At 44.3% G+C, this 20,973-nt stretch overlaps 1 protein-coding gene and 1 long non-coding RNA gene across 3 annotated transcripts in view; one reads left to right on the top strand and one right to left on the bottom strand.

Moving 5' to 3' along the window:
- Nucleotides 1-20,973, top strand: part of GMCL1 (germ cell-less 1, spermatogenesis associated) — a 158,174-nt gene that overhangs the window by 38,334 nt on the left and 98,867 nt on the right. Inside the window, exons 2-5 of one of the 2 annotated variants that reach the window (XM_077263077.1) lie at nucleotides 13,224-13,276; nucleotides 16,420-16,577; nucleotides 16,880-17,003; nucleotides 18,131-18,227. In XM_077263077.1, the coding sequence (XP_077119192.1) occupies nucleotides 13,224-13,276; nucleotides 16,420-16,577; nucleotides 16,880-17,003; nucleotides 18,131-18,227 (432 nt within the window). The remainder of the gene's footprint in view (nucleotides 1-13,223; nucleotides 13,277-16,419; nucleotides 16,578-16,879; nucleotides 17,004-18,130; nucleotides 18,228-20,973) is intronic. The other variant, XM_077263078.1, reaches the window with a different exon arrangement.
- LOC143775209 (uncharacterized) overlaps nucleotides 12,521-20,973 on the bottom strand; it is a 111,672-nt gene continuing 103,219 nt past the window's right edge. The window contains exon 3 of the long non-coding RNA XR_013215594.1: nucleotides 12,521-12,648. This is a non-coding gene — a long non-coding RNA (uncharacterized LOC143775209). The remainder of the gene's footprint in view (nucleotides 12,649-20,973) is intronic.

Here is a 20,973-nt window from a genome sequence, read left to right on the forward strand (position 1 = left end):
CTGTATTTTCATGACTATGAAAATTTTACATTCACACTGAAGGCATCAAAACTATGAATTAACACATGTGGAATTATATACTTAATTTCAGTTTTTTATAACTTTTTTGTTATGTCTTATACTCTAGGTTCTTCAAAGTAGCCACCTTTTGCTTTGATGACTGCTTTGCACACTCTTGATATTCTCTTGATGAGCTTCAAGAGGTAGTCACCGGAAATGGTTTTCACTTCACAGGTGTGCCCTGGCAGGTTTAATAAGTGGGATTTCTTGCCTTATAAATGGGGTTGGGACCATCAGTTGTGTTGTGCAGAAGTCTGGTGGAGACACAGCTGATAGTCCTACTGAATAGACTGTTAGAATTTGTATTATGGCAAGAAAAAAGCAGCTAAGTAAAGAAAAACGAGTGGCCATCATTACTTTAAGAAATGAAGGTCAGTCAGTCCGAAAAATTGGGCAAACTTTGAAAGTGTCCCCAAGTGCAGTGGCAAAAACCATCAAGCGCAACAAAGAAACTGGTTCACATGAGGACTGCCCCAGGAAAGGAAGACCAAGAGTCACCTCTGCTTCTGAGGATAAGTTTATACGAGTCACCAGCGTCAGAAATCGCAGGTTAACAGCAGCTCAGATTAGAGACCAGGTCAATGCCACACAGAGTTCTAGCAGCAGACACATCTCCACAAAAACTGTTAAGAGGAGACTTTGTGCAGCAGGCCTTCATGGTAAAATAGCTGCTAGGAAGCCACTGCTAAGGACAGGCCACAAGCAGAAGAGACTTGTTTGGGCTAAAGAACACAAGGAATGGACATTAGACCAGTGGAAATCTGTGCTTTGGTCTGATGAGTCCAAATTTGAGATCTTTGGTTCCAACCACCGTGTCTTTGTGTGATGCAGAAAAGGTGAACGGATGGACTCTACATGCCTGGTTCCCACCGTGAAGCATGGAGGAGGAGGTGTGATGGTGTGGGGATGCTTTGCTGGTGACACTGTTGGGGATTTATTCAAAATTGAAGGCATACTGAACCAGCATGGCTACCACAGCATCTTGCAGCGGCATGCTATTCCATCCGGTTTGCGTTTAGTTGGACCATCATTTATTTTTCAACAGGACAATGATCCCAAACAAACCTCAGGCTGTGTAAGGGCTATTTGACCAAGAAGGAGAGTGATGGGGTGCTACGCCAGATGACCTGGCCTCCACAGTCACCAGACCTGAACCCAATCGAGATGGTTTAGGGTGAGCTGGACCGCAGAGTGAAGGCAAAAGGGCCAACAAGTGCTGAGCATCTCTGGGAACTCCTTCAAGATTGTTGGAAGACCATTTCCGGTGACTACCTCTTGAAGGTCATCAATAGAATGCCAAGAGTGTGCAAAGCAGTCATCAAAGCAAAAGGTGGCTACTTTGAAGAACCTAGAATATAAGACATAATTTCAGTTGTTTCACACTTTTTTGCTAAGTATATAATTCCACATGTGTTAATTCATAGTTTTGATGCCTTCAGTGTGAATGTACAATTTTCAAAGTCAAGAAAATACAGAAAAATCTTTAAGGTGTGTCCAAACTTTTGGTCTGTACTGTATATATATATATATATATATATATATATATATATATATATATAATATATATATGTGTGTGTGTGTGTATATATATATATATATATATATATATATATATATATATATATATATATATATATATATATATATATATATATATATATATAATGTATGATAATAAAAGACATTCTGACATTTACTCTTTGGACCCTTTTCCTTGGTTCTTCATTTTCAGCTGTGATTGCACATCCACAGCCATGTTGGAGCTTTGGTTAATTCTGGCGACCCAAGTCATTCACTTACTGTTCAATGAATTCAACACCGTAGCCAAATACAGTGAACTCTTGTGAGAAAGCCTTTAGTCTCAGTGGTTGTGATAACTCTGCTTGTAGCATGGCACGGAAGTGTTACGCCAAGACACCATCAGGAATATTCCAGTTGTGGTGGTGAACATTCTTGGCTAAAGAGAGCATCTCGGGGAATCTATGGCGTGATTGCACTCTGGCTCTGGAGACGTTGGGCTTTAGTGGCCTGAGAACTAACAAGGTGAAGTAATGTTGCTAGCTTGGGTGTGCGGTGGTTCCAGCTTAGCGGAGCCTGATGTGAAGCTCAGTAGTTGGGGATGTTGGATGTGTTGGAGCCATCTTGGAAGGGTTTGCTGATGTGCTTGCAGCCATTGTTTCTCTTTAGCTCCTTTGCTGATTGGAGAGGCTTGCGGAGAAACCCCAATAACCGCGCATCGGTTACCTGTGACTGGCCACAAGCATGGAGTACCATCCGGAAAGGGATCATGTCAGGTCTGAAATGAATCAAAGTCAGGGAGCCAACTTGTGATGTGTCAGTATGTTATAGTCGTTAAGTGGTTAATCATGGATATTTTTACATTTCTTTATAGGTATCTGACAACCCCTTTAAAGAGAATCTTTTAGTCGGTTTTTTTTTTGCTATTACATCTGAGTAGCTGGATGCAGGGGCAGTGACTCTGATTCCAGCCATGTATCACTTACTGGGCTTTGTATTGTATTTTTGTTATTCACTGTCTTCTCTGCTGCAGATCTAGCAGTTCTCTAATGCTGAGCTCTGCCCACACTTCTGATTGCAGCATTCTGTGTGCTCTGTGCATAGGCAGAAGGTGCCAATCCGTGGTGGGGTTATACAGAGCGCATAAATATGGAGGTTTACATGGAAGCAGATTTAGGCCATTTTCACACTTTGCGGTGTGCTCTGCGGGTTCTCCCGCAGCGGATTTGATAAATCTGCAGGGCAAAACCGCTGCGGTTATCCCTGCAGATTTATCGCGGTTTGTCTTCCAGTTTCCGCTGCGGGTTTTACTCCTATACTATTGATGCTGCATATGCAGCAATATGCAGTATCAATAGTAATGTTAAAAATAATAAAAAATGGTTATACTCACCCCCTCTGACGTCCCGATCTCCTCGGCGCTGCACGCGGCGGTCCGGTTCCAAAGATGCTGTGCGAGGACCTTCGTGATGTCACGGTCATGTGACCGCGGCGTCATCACGGTCATGTGACCGCGACGTCACCGCAGGTCCTGCTCGCACAGCAACCCTGAGACCGGACAGCCGCGTGCAGCGCTGAGAGGTGAGTATATCATTATTTTTTATTTTAATTCTTTTTTTTTTTTACACTAATATGGTTCCCAGGGCCTGGAGGAGAGTCTCCTCTCCTCCACCCCGGGTACCATCTGCACATTATCCGCTTACTTCCCGCATCGTGGGCACAGCCCCATGCGGGAAGTTAGCGGATCAATGCATTCCTATGGGTGCAGAATCGCAGCTATTCTGCACAAAGAATTGACATGCTGCGGAATGTAAACCGCTGCGTTTCTACGCGGTTTTTCCCGCAGCATGTGCACAGCGGATTGCTGTTTCCATAGGGGTTACATGTAAATGTAAACGCAATGGAAACTGCTGCGGACCCGCAGCTGCAAAAACGCTGCGGATCCGCGGTAAAACCCGCAAAGTGTGAACATGGCCTTATTAGTCTTGTAGTGATGATTTTCTGCTGATTACTGTGATTTTATGAACTCCAGCAAGCAGCCCAGTAAGTGACACATCTTCGTCTATCACGTTATCTGCCCCTACACTATGCTGCTCTCAGACTAGGTGGCCAAAACGTGGTGACCGATTCCCTTCTGTTTTGTAATACTTTAATCTTCTTATTCTTTTTTTATTGTTTGTTCTGTTGTCCATGCCAGTGATTCTGAGCAGATCAAAACTGCAGTACGTGATTTTTTTAGGGTCGCACTCCTGTACGTGCCTCCATTATTTATTTATTTATTTATTTATATTTTTTTTTGCAGCTTTTCTTTTTCTGTCATTGGTGGTGCAGACATTGACATTTATTTGCAGTGTTATATTTTCAGTGTTTTTCCTATGTCAGAGCATGAACTCCTGTTTGTATGAAATAGATGAGTTATTATCTTCTCTTCCTACTGAAAGGTTACTTGCTTCTCGGGATTTTAATGAGCCGCTGTACTGCGGCTGGGAAGACGACTGTTGCCCTTAGACGTGTTTGTGGTAGAACGCCTGTCTAATGATGTCGTTTGTTTTCTGTAGGATGTTGGGTTTATTGTCATAGTTAACCCCTTCGGTAATAAATACTGAAACGCATGGCTTCACTGGATAGTGGGAGCCATCGTTGTCCAATGCTGGTACCGTATGTAAGTGGCGGTGAAAGAACTCGCATTCTAGTCTATTTAGAGGGAATTCCCATGACCCGATGAGTCTCTCAGCTGATTCTGCATTGACCTCAATGGACTGTAATCGCGTACACCAAGATCAGAGCTGTGTGTGATCATGGCATACAGATGAGTGTTTTTGGATTGGCTCATGACCCTACGTATTTTTAAGCCCTTTTTTTTCCCTCCCCCTTCTTCCCAGAGCCATAACTTTTTTTTTTTTTCTTTTAAATTTCTGTCAATATGGCCATGTGAGGGCTTGTTTTTTTGCTGGACGAGTTGTACTTTTGAATAACACCATTGGTTTTACCATGTCCATGTCATGTGCAGTGAAATTGCAAAAAAAAAGTGCAATTCCACAACTGTTTTTTTGTAATTTTTTTTTTTTTTTTACCATGTTCACCAAATGCTAAAACTGACCTGCCGTTATGATTTTCCAGATCATTACGAGTTCGTATATACCAAACAGGTATCGGTTGTTTGTTTAAAAGGCAAAAAAATTCAAGGTTTGTTAAAAAACAAACAACAAATCAACAAAAAAAAAATTGCGCCATTTTCTGAGACCCGTAGCATTTTTCGTTATCTGGGGCTGGATGAGGGCTTATTTTTTTGCATGCTAAGATGACGTTTTTAATGGTATCATTTTGGTGTGGATATAATCTTTTGCTCGCCTGTTATTGCATTTTAATGCAATGTTCTGGCATTTAAAAAAAAAAAAAAAAGTTATTCTGGAATTTTTACTTTTTTTTTTTTGTTACACTTTACCAATCGGATTAATTTTTTTTATAGCTTGATAGATCGGGCGATTCCGAACGCGGTAATACCAAATGTGTATGTGTGTGTATATATAATTTTTTTTTTTTATTGTTTTAGTTTGAATGGGGGGTGGTTTGAACTTTTATATATTGTTTTCATTTTTTTATATTTTTAAAAACTTCTTTATTTTTACTTTTTACTTGATTCAATAGTCTGCTTGGGAGACTAGAAGCTGCGATAACCTGACCGCCTCTGCTACACACAGGCAATGATCATATCACCTGTATGTAGTAGAAATGCTCACTTGGTATGAGTGCCAACCACCGAGCAGTGCTCATAGCAATCCGGCAATGACAACCATAGAGGTCTGCTGGGTTAGTGACGCGCTTCCGGCACGATCACATTAAATGCTGCTGTTGTCCATTTACAGCGGCATTTAACCCCTTTCTGTCATTGGACGTACTATTCCGTCCATGTGGGGTGGGCCCTACTTCCCAAGGACGGAATAGTACGTCCAGCGCGATCAGCCGTGCTCACGGGGGGAGCGCGGCCGATCGCAGCCGGTTGTCAGCTGACTCGCAGCTGACATTGAGCACTATGTGCTAGGAGCGGTCACGGACCGCCCCCCGGCACATTAACCCCCGGCACACTGCGATCAAACATGATCGCAGTGTTCCGGCGGTATAGGGAAGCATCGCGCAGGGAGGGGGCTCCCTGCGTGCTTCCCTGAGACGATCGGTACAAGGCGATGTGCTCACCTTGTACCGAGCGTCTCCTCCTTGCAGGCCCCGGATCCAAAATGGCCGCGGGGCTGCATCCGGGTCCTGCAGGGAGGTGGCTTCACAGCGCCTGCTCACAGTCGGGAAGCCTGGAGCTGTGCACTTCAGATCGCCGATATGACACAGTGCACAGCAAAGTGTCAGATCGGCGATCTGTCACTTTACTGTGATGCCCCCCATGGGGCAAAGCAAAAATGTATTAAAAAAAAATTACGTGTGTGTAAAAAAAAAAAAAAAAAAAAAAAACCCTAAATTAATATAAAAATTGTTCCAATAAATACATTCCTTTAGCTAAATAAAAAAAAAACAATAAAAGTACACACATTTAGTATCGCCGCATCCGTAACGACCCAACCTATAAAACTGTCCCACTAGTTAACCCCTTCAGTGAACACCGTAAAAAAAAGGCAAAAAACAACGCTTTATTATCATACCGCCGAACAAAAAGTGGAATAACATGCGATCAAAAAAACGGAAATAAATAACCATGGTACCGCTGAAAACGTCATCTTGTCCCGCAAAAAACGAGCCGCCATACAGCATCATCAGCAGACAAATAAAGAAGTTAAAGTCCTCAGAATAAAGCGATGCAAAAATAATTATTTTTTCTATAAAATAGTTTTTATCGTATAAAAGCGCCAAAACATAAAAAAAATGAGGTATCGCTGTAATCGTACTGACCTGAAGAATAAAACTGCTTTATCCATTCATGAATAGCTGGTTTTTGGTCATTCTGCCTCACAAAAATCGGAATATAAAGCGATCAAAAAATGTCACGTGCCTGAAAATGTTACCAATAAAAACGTCAACTCGTCCTGCAAAAAACAAGACCTCACATGACTCTGTGGACCAAAATATGGAAAAATTATAGCAGTCAAAATGTGGTAACGCAAGAAAACATTTTTTGCAATAAAAAGCGTCTTTTAGTGTGTGACGGCTGCCAATCAAAAATCCGCTAGAAAACGCGCTATAAATAGTAAATCAAACCCCCCTTCATCACCCCCTTAGTTACGAAAAATTAAAAATAATTAAAAAACTTATTTATTTCCATTTTCCCGTTAGGGCTACAGTTAGGGTTGGGGCTAAAGTTAGGGTTAGGGTTTTGATTACATTTACGGTTGGGAATAGGGTTGGGATTAGGGTTAGAGGTGTGTCAGGGTTAAGGGTGTGGTTAGGGTCACAGTTTGGATTAGGGTTTGTTATAATTGGGGGGTTTCCACTATTTAGGCACATCAGGGGCTCTCCAAATGCGACATTGCGTCCGATCTCAATTCCAGCCAATACTGCGTTGAAAAAGTAAAACAGTGCTCCTTCCCTTCCGAGCTCTCCTGTGCGCATAAACAGGGGTTTACCCCAACATATTTGGTATCCGCATGCGCAGGACACATTGGACAACAACTTTTGGGGTCCAATTTCTCCTGTTACCCTTGGGAAAATACAAAACTGGGGGCTAAAAAATAATTTTTGTGTAAAAAAAAAAAAAATACATAAATAAATAAAATAAAAATGTATCTATACAGTGGGGCAAAAAAGTATTTAGTCATTCAGCAATAGTGCAAGTTCCACCACTTAAAAAGATGAGAGGCGTCTGTAATTTACATCATAGGTAGACCTCAACTATGGGAGACAAACTGAGAAAAAAAAATCCAGAAAATCACATTGTCTGTTTTTTTAATCATTTTATTTGCATATTATGGTGGAAAATAAGTATTTGGTCAGAAACAAACAATCAAGATTTCTGGCTCTCACAGACCTGTGACTTCTTCTTTAAGAGTCTCCTCTTTCCTCCACTCATTACCTGTAGTAATGGCACCTGTTTAAACTTGTTATCAGTCTAAAAAGAAACCTGTGCACACCCTCAAACAGTCTGACTCCAAACTCCACTATGGTGAAGACCAAAGAGCTGTCAAAGGACACCAGAAACAAAATTGTAGCCCTGCACCAGGCTGGGAAGACTGAATCTGCAATAGCCAACCAGCTTGGAGTGAAGAAATCAACAGTGGGAGCAATAATTAGAAAATGGAAGACATTCAAGACCACTGATAATCTCCCTCGATCTGGGGCTCCACGCAAAATCCCACCCCGTGGGGTCAGAATGATCACAAGAACGGTGAGCAAAAATCCCAGAACCACGCGGGGGGACCTAGTGAATGAACTGCAGAGAGCTGGGACCAAGGTAACAAGGCCTACCATAAGTAACACACTACGCCACCATGGACTCAGATCCTGCAGTGCCAGACGTGTCCCACTGCTTAAGCCAGTACATGTCCGGGCCCGTCTGAAGTTTGCTAGAGAGCATTTGGATGATCCAGAGGAGTTTTGGGAGAATGTCCTATGGTCTGATGAAACCAAACTGGAACTGTTTGGTAGAAACACAACTTGTCGTGTTTGGAGGAAAAAGAATACTGAGTTGCATCCATCAAACACCATACCTACTGTAAAGCATGGTGGTGGAAACATCATGCTTTGGGGCTGTTTCTCTGCAAAGGGGCCAGGACGACTGATCCGGGTACATGAAAGAATGAATGGGGCCATGTATCGTGAGATTTTGAGTGCAAACCTCCTTCCATCAGCAAGGGCATTGAAGATGAAACGTGGCTGGGTCTTTCAACATGACAATGATCCAAAGCACACCGCCAGGGCAACGAAGGAGTGGCTTCGTAAGAAGCATTTCAAGGTCCTGGAGTGGCCTAGCCAGTCTCCAGATCTCAACCCTATAGAAAACCTTTGGAGGGAGTTGAAAGTCCGTGTCGCCAAGCGAAAAGCCAAAAACATCACTGCTCTAGAGGAGACCTGCATGGAGGAATGGGCCAACATACCAACAACAGTGTGTGGCAACCTTGTGAAGACTTACAGAAAACGTTTGACCTCTGTCATTGCCAACAAAGGATATATTACAAAGTATTGAGATGAAATTTTGTTTCTGACCAAATACTTATTTTCCACCATAATATGCAAATAAAATGATAAAAAAACAGACAATGTGATTTTCTGGATTTTTTTTTCTCAGTTTGTCTCCCATAGTTGAGGTCTACCTATGATGTAAATTACAGACGCCTCTCATCTTTTTAAGTGGTGGAACTTGCACTATTGCTGAATGACTAAATACTTTTTTGCCCCACTGTATATATTTTTTTTTATTTTCACGGCTCTGCGTTATAAACTGTAGTGAAACACTTGGGGGTTCAAAGTTCTCACAACACATCTAGATAAGTTTCTTGGGGGGTCTAGTTTCCAATATGGGGTCACTTATGGGGGGGTTTCTACTGTTTAGTTACATCAGGGGCTCTGCAAATGCAACGTGATGCCTGCAGACCAATCCATCTAAGTCTGCATTCCAAATGGCGCTCCTTCCCTTCCGATCTCTGCCATGCGCCCAAACAGTGGTTTACCCCCACATATGGGGTATCAGCGTACTCAGGACAAATTGGACAACAACTTTTGGGGTTCAATTTACACTGTTTCGCCTTGGAAAAATACAAAAAAGTGGAAGCTAAAAAATAATTTTTGTGGAAAAAAAAAAGGATTTTTTATTTTCACGGCTCTGCGTTATAAACTGTAGTGAAACACTTGGGGGTTCAAAGTTCTCACAGCACATCTAGATGAGTTCCTTAGGGGGTCTACTTTCCAAAATGGTGTCACTTGTGGGGGGTTTCAACGTTTAGGCACATCAGTGGCTCTCCAAACGCAACATGGCGTCCCATCTCAATTCCAGTCAATCTTGCATTGAAAAGTCAAATGGCGCTCCTTCCCTTCCGAGCTCTGCCATGCGCCCAAACAGTGGTTTACCCTCACATATGAGGTATCAGCGTTCTCGGGACAAATTGGACAACACCTTTTGGGGTCCAATTTCTTCTCTTACCCTTGAGAAAAAAAAATTGGGGCAAAAAAATAATTTTTGTGAAAAAATATGATTTTTTTTTTTTACGGCTCTGCATTATAAACTTCTGTGAAGCACTTGGTGGGTGAAAGTGCTCACCACACATCTAGATGAGTTCCTTAGGGGGTCTACTTTCCAAAATGGTGTCACTTGTGGGGGGTTTCAATGTTTAGGCACATCAGGGGCTCTCCAAACGCAACATGGCGTTCCATCTCAATTCCAGTCAATTTTGCATTGAAAAGTCAATTGGCGCTCCTTCGCTTCCGAGCTCTGCCATGCGCCCAAACAGTGGTTTACCCCCACATATGGGGTATCAGCATACTCAGGACAAATTGTGCAATTTGGGGATCATTTTCTCCTGTTACCCTTGGTAAAATAAAACAAATTGGAGCTAAAGTAAATTTTTTGTGTAAAAAAGTTAAATGTTCATTTTTATTTAAACATTCCAAAAATTCCTGTGAAACACCTGAAGGGTTACTAAAGGACCCTTATAACTCCCCAACAAAAACAAATTTTGGTTCCAAAATTGTGCTGATGTAAAGTAGACATGTGGGAAGTGTTACTTATTAAGTATTTTATGTGACATAGCTCTGTGATTTAAGGACACAAAAATTCAAAAATGGAAAATTGCGAAATTTTCTAAATTTTCGCCAAATTTCCGTTTTTTTTTTTCACAAATAAACGCAGGTAATATCAAAGAAATGTTACCACTATCAGGAAGTACAATATGTCACGAGAAAACAGTGTCAGAATCACCGGGATCCATTGAAGCGTTCCAGAGTTATAACCTCATAAAGTGGTCAGAATTGTAAAAATTGGCCCGGTCATTAACGTGCAAACCACCCTTGGGGGTAAAGGGGTTAATGGGTTAACAGCCACGGGTGGATCACGATTCCAGCCGTGGCTGTTAGATGCACATGCCAGCTGTTCAAAACAGCTGACATGTGGCGTGAAAGATGTGGGCCCACATTAAAGGAAGGGACACAACATACACAGTGCGTGTACGGCGCATGTCGTGAAGGGGTTAATACTCATTAATGGTTTATTTGAAAAAATTTTCTGTGTTTTGGATGAAGGACAATTTGCAAACCTGTTCCCAGGGAACATTGCCTGTAAGGCAGCACACCACTAAAGAAATAACCATTACTTGCCAATAGAGTTGAGGTAAAAAGATATGCAGAGCCCTGGTCCAACCACCATGACGCCAGTCTGTGACCTCCGAACCACCTCCTACCTGAGCATCAGTCTTCAGATGACTGGCATTGTTGCGTGACTTGTGTGAGAGCCGACACTGGCCTACTAATCAGAAGAGGCATCCGGTACGCCAGCACGTAGGGTGAGGCTCACAGGGCTTGGGTCAGGCGGCTTTGTGCTGAACCCCTCCGCTATCACTGTGCCACTGTCTTAGTGTCCACTGCTGTATGTGCAGTGATGACGTCCCATACACCCTTCATATACCCAATGCAGTAGTCGCATGACTGGTGGTCATGATTTTATCGTGGGACCACTATTGTGGGTCCTCAGGGCCCCCAACAAATCATGTTTTCCTTAGTATTGCACAGGTAATGAATTAACAAGGCATCAGAAATTGCCATAGATTCTCTCACCTGTGCAAAACGAAAGAAATTCTGAAAATATGATATGTTGGCGACCATGAGGACTAGAGTCTGGGAAACCCTGTTTTAGAACAATCCCTATAATCCCACAAATCTTTTAAAAATCCGATTTAACTCCTTCTTTTAAGTCGCTGCTAGATCTAATGGATATTGCTTTAGAAAGTATCGTGACAGAACTGTATTATTGCAATGGCTTTTTGGGGTACATAAATCTCCTTGCAAGTTTCCTTTTAAAAAATCTTTGAGGAGCTGTTGTGACTCGATGTTGATTTTTACAAACTTGGCTGAGCGGACTGCCGCATCTGTCATTGTGCTGCCATATAGTCACATAGTATGGAAGTTCTGTAAAATGCCGCAGGGAGGTTTGTGAAGTCTGCCCCTCGAGCTCACGGAATATGTTCCAATAAGCACTTTCCAGTTGTATGTCTAAAGATGAGTAGTGTCACCTGGCTCGGGGAGCCGCTGCTTCTTCCTGTATGCCAGTGTCATAATTAGTAGACATATTCGACAGTCAGCAAATTGCCAAAGTCTGGCTTTCCCACTGTGATCAGGAAGAGCTGCTTGGAACTGATTGCAGTCTCTGTAGCTGCCAGACGTGTTCTCTGAAGGGCAGACGCATCTTGGCTCACGCATTCGCAGTGTTCCCAGCACCGCTCTCCTTCTCTAATCGCCTGATCTTAGGGGAGACAGGTACTGCAGCTGTCAGGTACTTGAGAAGATCACACAGGATCCATCTTTGGCTCGTAATTTTGCATAACATGAGTGAAGGTAGAAATTTAAAACTGATGACAAACTTCTCTTTCATATATGAAAGTGTGGCGGATGGCAGCGTATACTTCCTCCTTGCTTCCTCCGTGAAGCTGCGCCTACGCTCCGTATACTGCCGCCTGCGTCCTGCGTTTCCCTGCGTACCGATCTTTAACATTGGGTACGCAGGGACATGCGTTGTATGCGGATGTGTGTCCGCATGCGGCGATTTTAGGTGTGCCGCGATCGCACGGGAACGCAAAATTTAGCGGTTCCGTGCGGGCAACAAACATGCAACACATTTTATGGTCTTTTTTTTTCTTCTCCTGTTACCCTTGTGAAAATTTTTTAAAAAATGGCCTAAAAGTACATTTTTGTGGGTAAAATGTGATTTTTTTTTTTTGATTTTTTTTTTTTATTTATTTATTTATTTTTTTTTTAATTTTCACAGCTCCAAGTTACAAACTTGAAACTTTCACAGCTCCAAGTTGTCTGGGGGTTCAAGATGCTCCTGGCACATCTAGAGAAGTTCTCTAAGGGGTCTAGGTTCCAATGGCGTCCTCTCTCTATTCCAGCCTTTTGGGTTCATTTTCTCCTCTCTTTTCCTGTTACCTTTGTGAAAATAACAAATTTGGAGCTGATATAAAATTTTTGTGAAAAAAATGTTAAATGTTCATTTTATTTTTCCTTAGACATTGCTTTAGCTCCTGTGAAGCACTAGAAGGGTTGATAACCACATTCAATATGTTTAAGTACCATGGGGGGGTGCAGTTTTTTAGAATGGTGTCACTTTTGGGGGTATATATGGCAGAAAATACCCACAAGTCCCAAAAAAAAATAAAAAAATTTTGTAAGTTTTGTTGTAAAAAATGAGAAATCGCTGGTTGATTTTTAACCCTTATAACTTCCCCCAAAAAATTTTTTTTTTTTTTAAATTGTGCTGATGTAAAGTAGACATGTGGGAAATGTTATTTATTATGAAGTACAATAAGTTATTAAAAAGCAAACTGAATCGGTGGTATCCATTGAAGCTTTCCAGAGTTATAACCTCATAAAGTGAAACTGGTTAAATTAAAAAAATTGGGTTGGTCATTAAAGTCAAAATCGGGTCACTAAGGGGTTAAATCAAGTTTTCTGTCTTCAGCTGTTTGCACCTGTTTTCTGCTCACTTTTTGTTTTTCTTTTAGGGTATGTGCACACGGTCAGGAGTGGCTCAGTACTTGCTCAGGATTTGACGCAGGTAAAATCTGCATCTGAGGTCACTGGCAGATCGCCTGCGTTTTTGATGCGTATTTTACATGCGTTTTTGATGTGCTTTTTCCGCATGCGTTTTTGATGCGGTTTTGTTTTCATTACATGCGTTTTTTTGTCATTTGAAATAAAGCTCATTGAAAGTTGGCTTCTGGGAAGGAAAAAAAAAAAGTGATTTCCTGTTTGCAGATAGGGTACGTGCAGTAAACGCTGCAGGTTGGAAGCTGCATACATCTGCAGCATCTAACCCGCAGTGGCCAGATGTTACAGCATAGTGGATGGGATTTCAAGAAATTCCATCTTCACTATGCTTTTAAAGATGCAGGCGGTAGACCTGCGTGAACGGACATGCGGCACATCTTTCCAGACCGCAGCATGTCTATTTACGATATGGAGATGCTCAGTCCCCGCAGCGTAAATTTCCCATAGGCTATCATTACATGCGGTAAAACCACATCTAATTATTAGTCACATGCATAATAACTGAGGGAACGCAGCTTACTACGCATGTGTACTAATTTACATATGTTGAATCTTGTCACATCCGAAAGTACGTGACAAGCCGGTGTCTCACTTGCGAGTGTGATACGAGAAACTCGCGCAAGTGTCTCACATCAACACCTGGCGCTGTCGCCAGCACTCGGACCTGCAAAAGAGAACGGAGGGCATCATCAACAATTACGAGTATAAATATAGAGGATCCACCTGGAGTATGTCAAAATGGAAATGCAAACTGAGAAAGAGACATACTAACTTCCAGTGACCACCAATGATAAACTTGGTAACAAATTTACTAGCAATTGTGACACCGGCCACACAGGAATATGTAATGTCCTTTCCTTTTATTTTTTTTGACTAAATAAATATTTTTTTTATAAAAAAAGATGGCGTGGGCTCCCGTACAATTTTCCAAACCAGCAGAGGGAAAGCCAGCGACTGGGGGCTAATGGTTATAGCCTGGGAAGGGGTTAATACCCATGGAGCTTCCCAGGCTATTAATATCAGCTCACAGCTGTATACTTAGCCTTTACTGGCTATTAAAATAGGGGGACCCCCCAAAACCCCCAAAATGACGTGGGTTCCCCCTATAAATATTAACCAGCAAAGGCTAGGCAGACAGCTACGGGTTGATATTAATAGCCTAGGAAGGAACCATGGATATTCTCCCCCCCCCCCCCCAAGGCCCCCCCCGGCTGCAAACATCAGCTTGTTGCACTCTCTGCTCCCTGAAGTACTTACCTGGGCTTCTCTGTCCCCGGCGCGGCGCTGTTCGGGTCCCGCGCTGCGTCTCCCTATTGTGTCCTGGCATTTGGATGACCCGCTGCCCGCGCATGCGCCTTAGGTCCTTGCTGCACGCTCCTTCAGTACCTTATGCTGCAGGAGGGTCATGTCCCGAAGCTCTGCCCTGTCATGGCAGCCTCCACCGGGTATTTCAGTCTGCTTCCTGCAGTGAGTAAGCGCCTGATTATTGTATGTGCCTACTTCTTTCCTGGCCCTTGTGCTGGCGCTAGTGCTGTGATATAGTCAGGTCCCCGGTTTGCCTTTCTGAGCAATCCCTACTAGTATTTACCCTGCTCTGCTTTTTGTTTTCTAGTGCCTGCCTCCTCCTCGGCTCCTGCCAGTTACTGGATCCTGCCTCGCCTCCCTGACCTTGGGTCTACAGGACCTGCCCTAGCATTCCCATCCCTCTCTACCTACCCTGCTTTCATGTTAGCTCCCAGCCCGTACTCCGTGCACCCTGTTCCCGCTGTCTCCTCTCAGCCTTTCTCTCCTTTCTCTCTAGAGCCGCCCCTTTGGTACCCGCTGTTGATGCTAACCCCTCTGGGCCTCCCCCTAACGCTCCCTGTATAGGGGGTGTCCTCACTTGGCCAGCTCGCTCATGGAGGCTCTGGTGTTTTGACCCAGAGGGTCCACTCTAGGTGACGCTTCCATGGTGTTACACAGCTCACAGCCGCCCCAGAAATGGGCACTTAGCCTCACTCTTCCCACTTGCTCTGTAGCGGTGGCAAGTGGGGTAATAGTTTGGGGGTTAATATCACATTTGTATTGTAAAAGGTGACATCAAGCGAGCTTAGTAATGGAGAGGTGTCTATAAGACACCTCCATTACTAATCCTATAGTTGTTACATGGTAAATATAGACACAGCCAGAATAGTCTTTTAATGAAATAAAACATCACACAGTTTTTCCATCTTTTTTGTTCCGCTAATTCAACGAATCCCTTGATCTCTTTAAAAAAAATAAATAAAAGATAATAAACCAACACAAATACTCCCTGTTCCGACGTAGTCCTTAATAACGAGTGCCCCACGAGGCGTCCAGCTCTGCTACATCTGGTTGCCTGACATCCAGATGTAGCAGAGCTTGTAGATGACCGCTGGAGATAACTCTCCAGCGATCACCTACACTGCAGCGTTCTCACAATCGGCTGACCGTGAGAACCAGCCTAGTGACCGGAGGTAACCCCGGCGGTCACGTGCACGGCAGTTCTTGTGGTGAGCTCAGTCATCGCGAGAACTGCAGTGGACGCGGACTTCTGGTCACAAGGTAAGAGATTATTTAAATTAGTACACGTGCAGTAAGCTGCGTTTATGCAGTTACCGCATCTAATAATAGTCAATGGGAAATTTCCGCTGCGGGGACGGAGCGTCTCTGCATTGTAAATAGACATGCTGTGGTTTATAAAGACGCGCCGCCTGTCCGGATACGCAGGTCTGCCGCCTGCATCTCTAAAAGCATAGTGGAAATCCCCTCCACTATGCTGTAACATCTGGATGCTGCGGGTTTGACGCTGCAGATGTACGCAGCGTCAAACCTGCAGCGTTTCCTGACCGTGGTAACATACCCTAAGAAAATAATCACAAGAAAACCCTTGTCTAATAGATTAACTAGAAATTCTATAGTTTTCCTCTCCAGTCATCCATGTTGTAACTTATTGGTTGTTTTTTGCATGACCGATTGCTGTTATTACATGTTAGACGTGGAACGGAATGGTCACGTGACGTGTTTTTCTTAAAGCTGCCTTGCTTTTATTGCAATTTTATTAAATTATAGCAAAAATGCAGCATGATCGCACTTTGTGAACGTACCCTCAATGTGCTTGTTTTTTTTTTTTCTTTTAAATAAATGTAGGAACCTAGTATGGGCACTCTGAGCAGCAGACTGTTAGGCCAGGAGTCCTCTTCCTCTCTGCCCGCGGGCTCTTGTGATTGCAAAAAGCGAAAGAGAAGCTTGGAATGTCAGTGTGAGACGGACGATGAGCTAGAAAACCTACTCAATACCCCGCGCAGGTATGTCAGATGGGTGCGGGAGCTTACACTTCCGCACCTCTTTTTTTTTTTTTTTTTTTTGTGCGTGTAAAGAGGGAAAATATCTAAATACTTTCTTAATACTAATTGGGTTTTCTGGGGTTTTACAAAATCTTACCTAGAGTTAAAAACTTTCTAAAATAGAAAAGAATGCGCTAGGGAATCCCGCACCCCTCCAGCACCACTCCCGCGCCACTCCTCTGTGTGACGTTTGCATGCGCAGTATGTGAGGTCAGTGATTGATACACAAATGGCCTTTTTTTTTTTTTTGTTTGATATTTTAGGAAAAAATTGAAGAGTACTTCCAAGTATATATATCAGACCCTGTTCCTCAATGGAGAGAACAGTGACATAAAGATCTGCGCGCTCGGTAAAGAATGGAGCCTCCACAAGGTCTACCTCTGCCAGGTAACGGCTATGCCTCCCACCCTCATATGTGGGGGACCACTGATTGGCGTTCTTGGATAATTATAGCTTGGTGCTTTATCCCCTTCCTTGCGGTCATCTTTCATTTTTTTTTTTTCTTCGAACAGCCATGACATTTTTTTTTTTTATGTTTCCATCAAAATTGCTGAATGAGAACTTGTTTTTTTGCTGAATGAGGTGCACTATTAAATTTACACCATTCACTTCACCATATAATGTCCTAAAATACAAGAAAAAATGCTAAGTGGTAAAAAAAAAAAAATAAATAAATAAAATTATTTAGTTTTTTTGGGGGTTTCATTTTTTTTGCAGTGTTCCTTGTGCAGTAAAAATGACCAGGGGGCTTGATGCTGCGGGTCAATAAGAATGCTGTGACCAATAATAGAGGTTTTAATTTTGCTGCTTAGAAGGAAAAAAAAAAGTTGTTTCACCATTTTTGGAGACTTTTATAACTTTTCCATCAATGGAGCTGTAATTAGTCCACCCCACAGTTTTCATACATAAACCTACATCTAATAGACGGCCTGAAGTCCTCCTGCTCCATTTTGCTCCAGATTGGTTAGGTCTTGTACAATGCTGATCAAAATTGAACTGCGCAATCCATGTGTCTTTTCTATAATTTAGGGCTTGATGAAACTTTATTTGCCAGTGCAGATAGAAAGTAGGCACTGACAATTGTGGTTTATTTCTTTTATGACTTTTTTTGTGTTTTCTGCTCTTGTCAAACTGCGCACTTGTATATCGGTTTCTGGTAGCAGAGACTTTACAGAAGGCCACATGGAGCCCGAACATAAGGCTGCTTGTATGTAGCCTCCTGCCAGCCGAGGAACCTGATTAAAGTTGGCCTAGCGGTGACTACTGGGAGAAAATCACTTACATGATTGCTGGGCCCCTGGGGAGACAATGTTAGTAAATGTACATGGCCGCACATCTAGGGGGCACGCCAAGAGATTCTTTGGTTTCTTTTTTTTTTTGCATTTTGTCTGTTCCTTTAGGACAAGGCAGAAGTGGAGCACTGGGGACCTCTGCTGGTAGCTAGAAAAATTATGCAGCGAAATCACTGTATTTTCTAATGACTCTTCTTTTCCTCCTTTCTGCTTTGTTTGCAGTCGGGATACTTCTCCAGTATGTTCTGCGGATCCTGGAAAGAGTCCAGCATGAATGTGATAAAACTGGAGATACCTGACCACAATATAGATATAGAAGGTAAGTGGCATCTTGTACAATGAGCCAGTTACATGGTTAAAATATCCACCACCCCCAACCTGCAGACTTTTAACTTTATTTTCTTTGTCTACTGATGGGCTACTTTACTCAACTGCTGAGCATTGCTGAATCGCATTGCTGCGGCTCAAGCTGTGAAACGCCTCGTCCCCTTTCTGATCATACCAGCACTGCTGTGTCGGGACCGGAAGACAACTATTAACCATTCCACAGTATGACCAATGACTAATAGGAGAAAGGAGGAGCTGCAGGCCCAGCAGTGCTAATGGGAGAAAGGAGGAGCTGCAGGCCCAGCAGTGCTAATGGGAGAAAGGAGGAGCTGCAGGCCCAGCAGTGCTAATAGGAGAAAGGAGGAGCTGCAGGCCCAGCAGTGCTAATAGGAGAAAGGAGGAGCTGCAGGCCCAGCAGTGCTAATAGGAGAAAGGAGGAGCTGCAGGCCCAGCAGTGCTAATAGGAGAAAGGAGGAGCTGCAGGCCCAGCAGTGCTAATAGGAGAAAGGAGGAGCTGCAGGCCCAGCAGTGCTAATAGGAGAAAGGAGGAGCTGCAGGCCCAGCAGTGCTAATGGGAGAAAGGAGGAGCTGCAGGCCCAGCAGTGCTAATAGGAGAAAGGAAGAGCTGCAGGCCCAGCAGTGCTAATAGGAGAAAGGAGGAGCTGCAGGCCCAGCAGTGCTAATGGGAGAAAGGAAGAGCTGCAGGCCCAGCAGTGCTAATAGGAGAAAGGAAGAGCTGCAGGCCCAGCAGTGCTAATAGGAGAAAGGAGGAGCTGCAGGCCCAGCAGTGCTAATAGGAGAAAGGAGGAGCTGCAGGCCCAGCAGTGCTAATGGGAGAAAGGAGGAGCTGCAGGCCCAGCAGTGCTAATGGGAGAAAGGAAGAGCTGCAGGCCCAGCAGTGCTAATAGGAGAAAGGAGGAGCTGCAGGCCCAGCAGTGCTAATAGGAGAAAGGAGGAGCTGCAGGCCCAGCAGTGCTAATGGGAGAAAGGAGGAGCTGCAGTCCCAGCAGTGCTAATGGGAGAAAGGAGGAGCTGCAGGCCCAGCAGTGCTAATGGGAGAAAGGAAGAGCTGCAGGCCCAGCAGTGCTAATAGGAGAAAGGAGGAGCTGCAGTCCCAGCAGTGCTAATGGGAGAAAGGAGGAGCTGCAGTCCCAGCAGTGCTAATGGGAGAAAGGAGGAGCTGCAGGCCCAGCAGTGCTAATGGGAGAAAGGAAGAGCTGCAGGCCCAGCAGTGCTAATAGGAGAAAGGAGGAGCTGCAGTCCCAGCAGTGCTAATGGGAGAAAGGAGGAGCTGCAGGCCCAGCAGTGCTAATGGGAGAAAGGAGGAGCTGCAGGCCAGCAGTGCTACTAGGAGAAAGGAGGAGCTGCAGGCCCAGCGGTGCTAATGGGAGAAAGGAGGCGCTGCAGGCCCAGCAGTGCTAATGGGGGAAAAGAGGAGCTGCAGATACAGCAGTGCTAATGGGAGAAAGGAGGAGCTGCAGGCCCAGCAGTGCTAATGGGAGAAAGGAGGAGCTGCCGTTCCTGGTTTTGTCTGCCTTGTCCTGTCCTCACCTAGGCTGTTGATTTCGTGGATTTGTTGTAGACAATGCTCCATTACCTGTCCACTTGCACCCTACTTGCTCCATTCATTCTGGATTATGGAAGCGCTGCAGCACCTGAAGATGTTGTCATGTGCGCTATGTAACACACTGAATACAATGACATGTGGAGCGAGATTCCAGGGCGCTAGATGGCGACAATGTACCTAAATCAGACGTGTGAAGTAGCACCAGGAAAGCACTGGCAATCATACAGGATGATGCTGCAAAACCTCTTTTTGAAATACAGTTTTTCCCTTCCCCATGACAGCACCGGTACATGAGAGATGGTCCCGCCCCCAAGAACAGGAAACCTGCATAGGAGATAAAAGATGGGGGCGGCACCTCTCTCCTCAGTTTGGTTTCCTGTTCTTGCGGGGAACCTGCGGTGCTGCATGGGAAGAGGTCTCCCTTGCTAAGGCCGGTCCCTGACCGAGGTCCGCGGTGGGAGCAGCGGCGGCGGCGTGCGCGTCGCCTCCATACCTGAAGCTGCATGGGCGTCCGTCCCCACTGCGGACTCCCCGGCGTCCGCTCCTGGCCGGAGGCTGGGCTGGGGGAGAAACTGGAAAGAGCGTACCCATCACGACGCTGGCGCCGAGTGAATGGAGGAACTTCCGGGTGAGAACCGGAAGTGACGCTGTAAGCTGACGGAGCGGTGTGCTGACACTCCCGGGGGGGAGGAAGTTCAGAGGCGCACACACCGCTTCCTGGCCGACCATATTTAAGTTACAAGGCGGCAAGCAGGCACCGGTAACGGTCTCCTGCAAGATGGCAGATCCAAAGGAATCAGCGATCCCAGCAGAGAACCCACAGCCTGTCGTGGTACTAAGGGTCCGGTGGGTGAGTGTCTTTGTAAGGCAAAAAACATGTTAGTAACTCTGTGTTTTCTATATATATATATGCAGGGAAAGAAAGTTACCTCTAAACAAAAGCATAAAGTGTGTGCACTCTGTGATAGAAGCCTTCCCAAAGCATATGAGAAGCGTATGTGCCGCTCATGCATAGAAAAAACTGTATCTGAAGAGTCATCATCTTTGCTTCAGAATATAAAAGATATTGTGAGAAACGAGGTGCAGAGCACAGTAAAGGAGCAGTTAAAAATTCACGGATTACAGAGCCCCGTAAACCCGGCCTCTACGTCTGCCCAAATATCTGATGTAG

This window comes from Ranitomeya variabilis, chromosome 5 (genome assembly GCF_051348905.1).
Source record: "Ranitomeya variabilis isolate aRanVar5 chromosome 5, aRanVar5.hap1, whole genome shotgun sequence".
Taxonomy (NCBI): Eukaryota; Metazoa; Chordata; class Amphibia; order Anura; family Dendrobatidae; genus Ranitomeya; species Ranitomeya variabilis.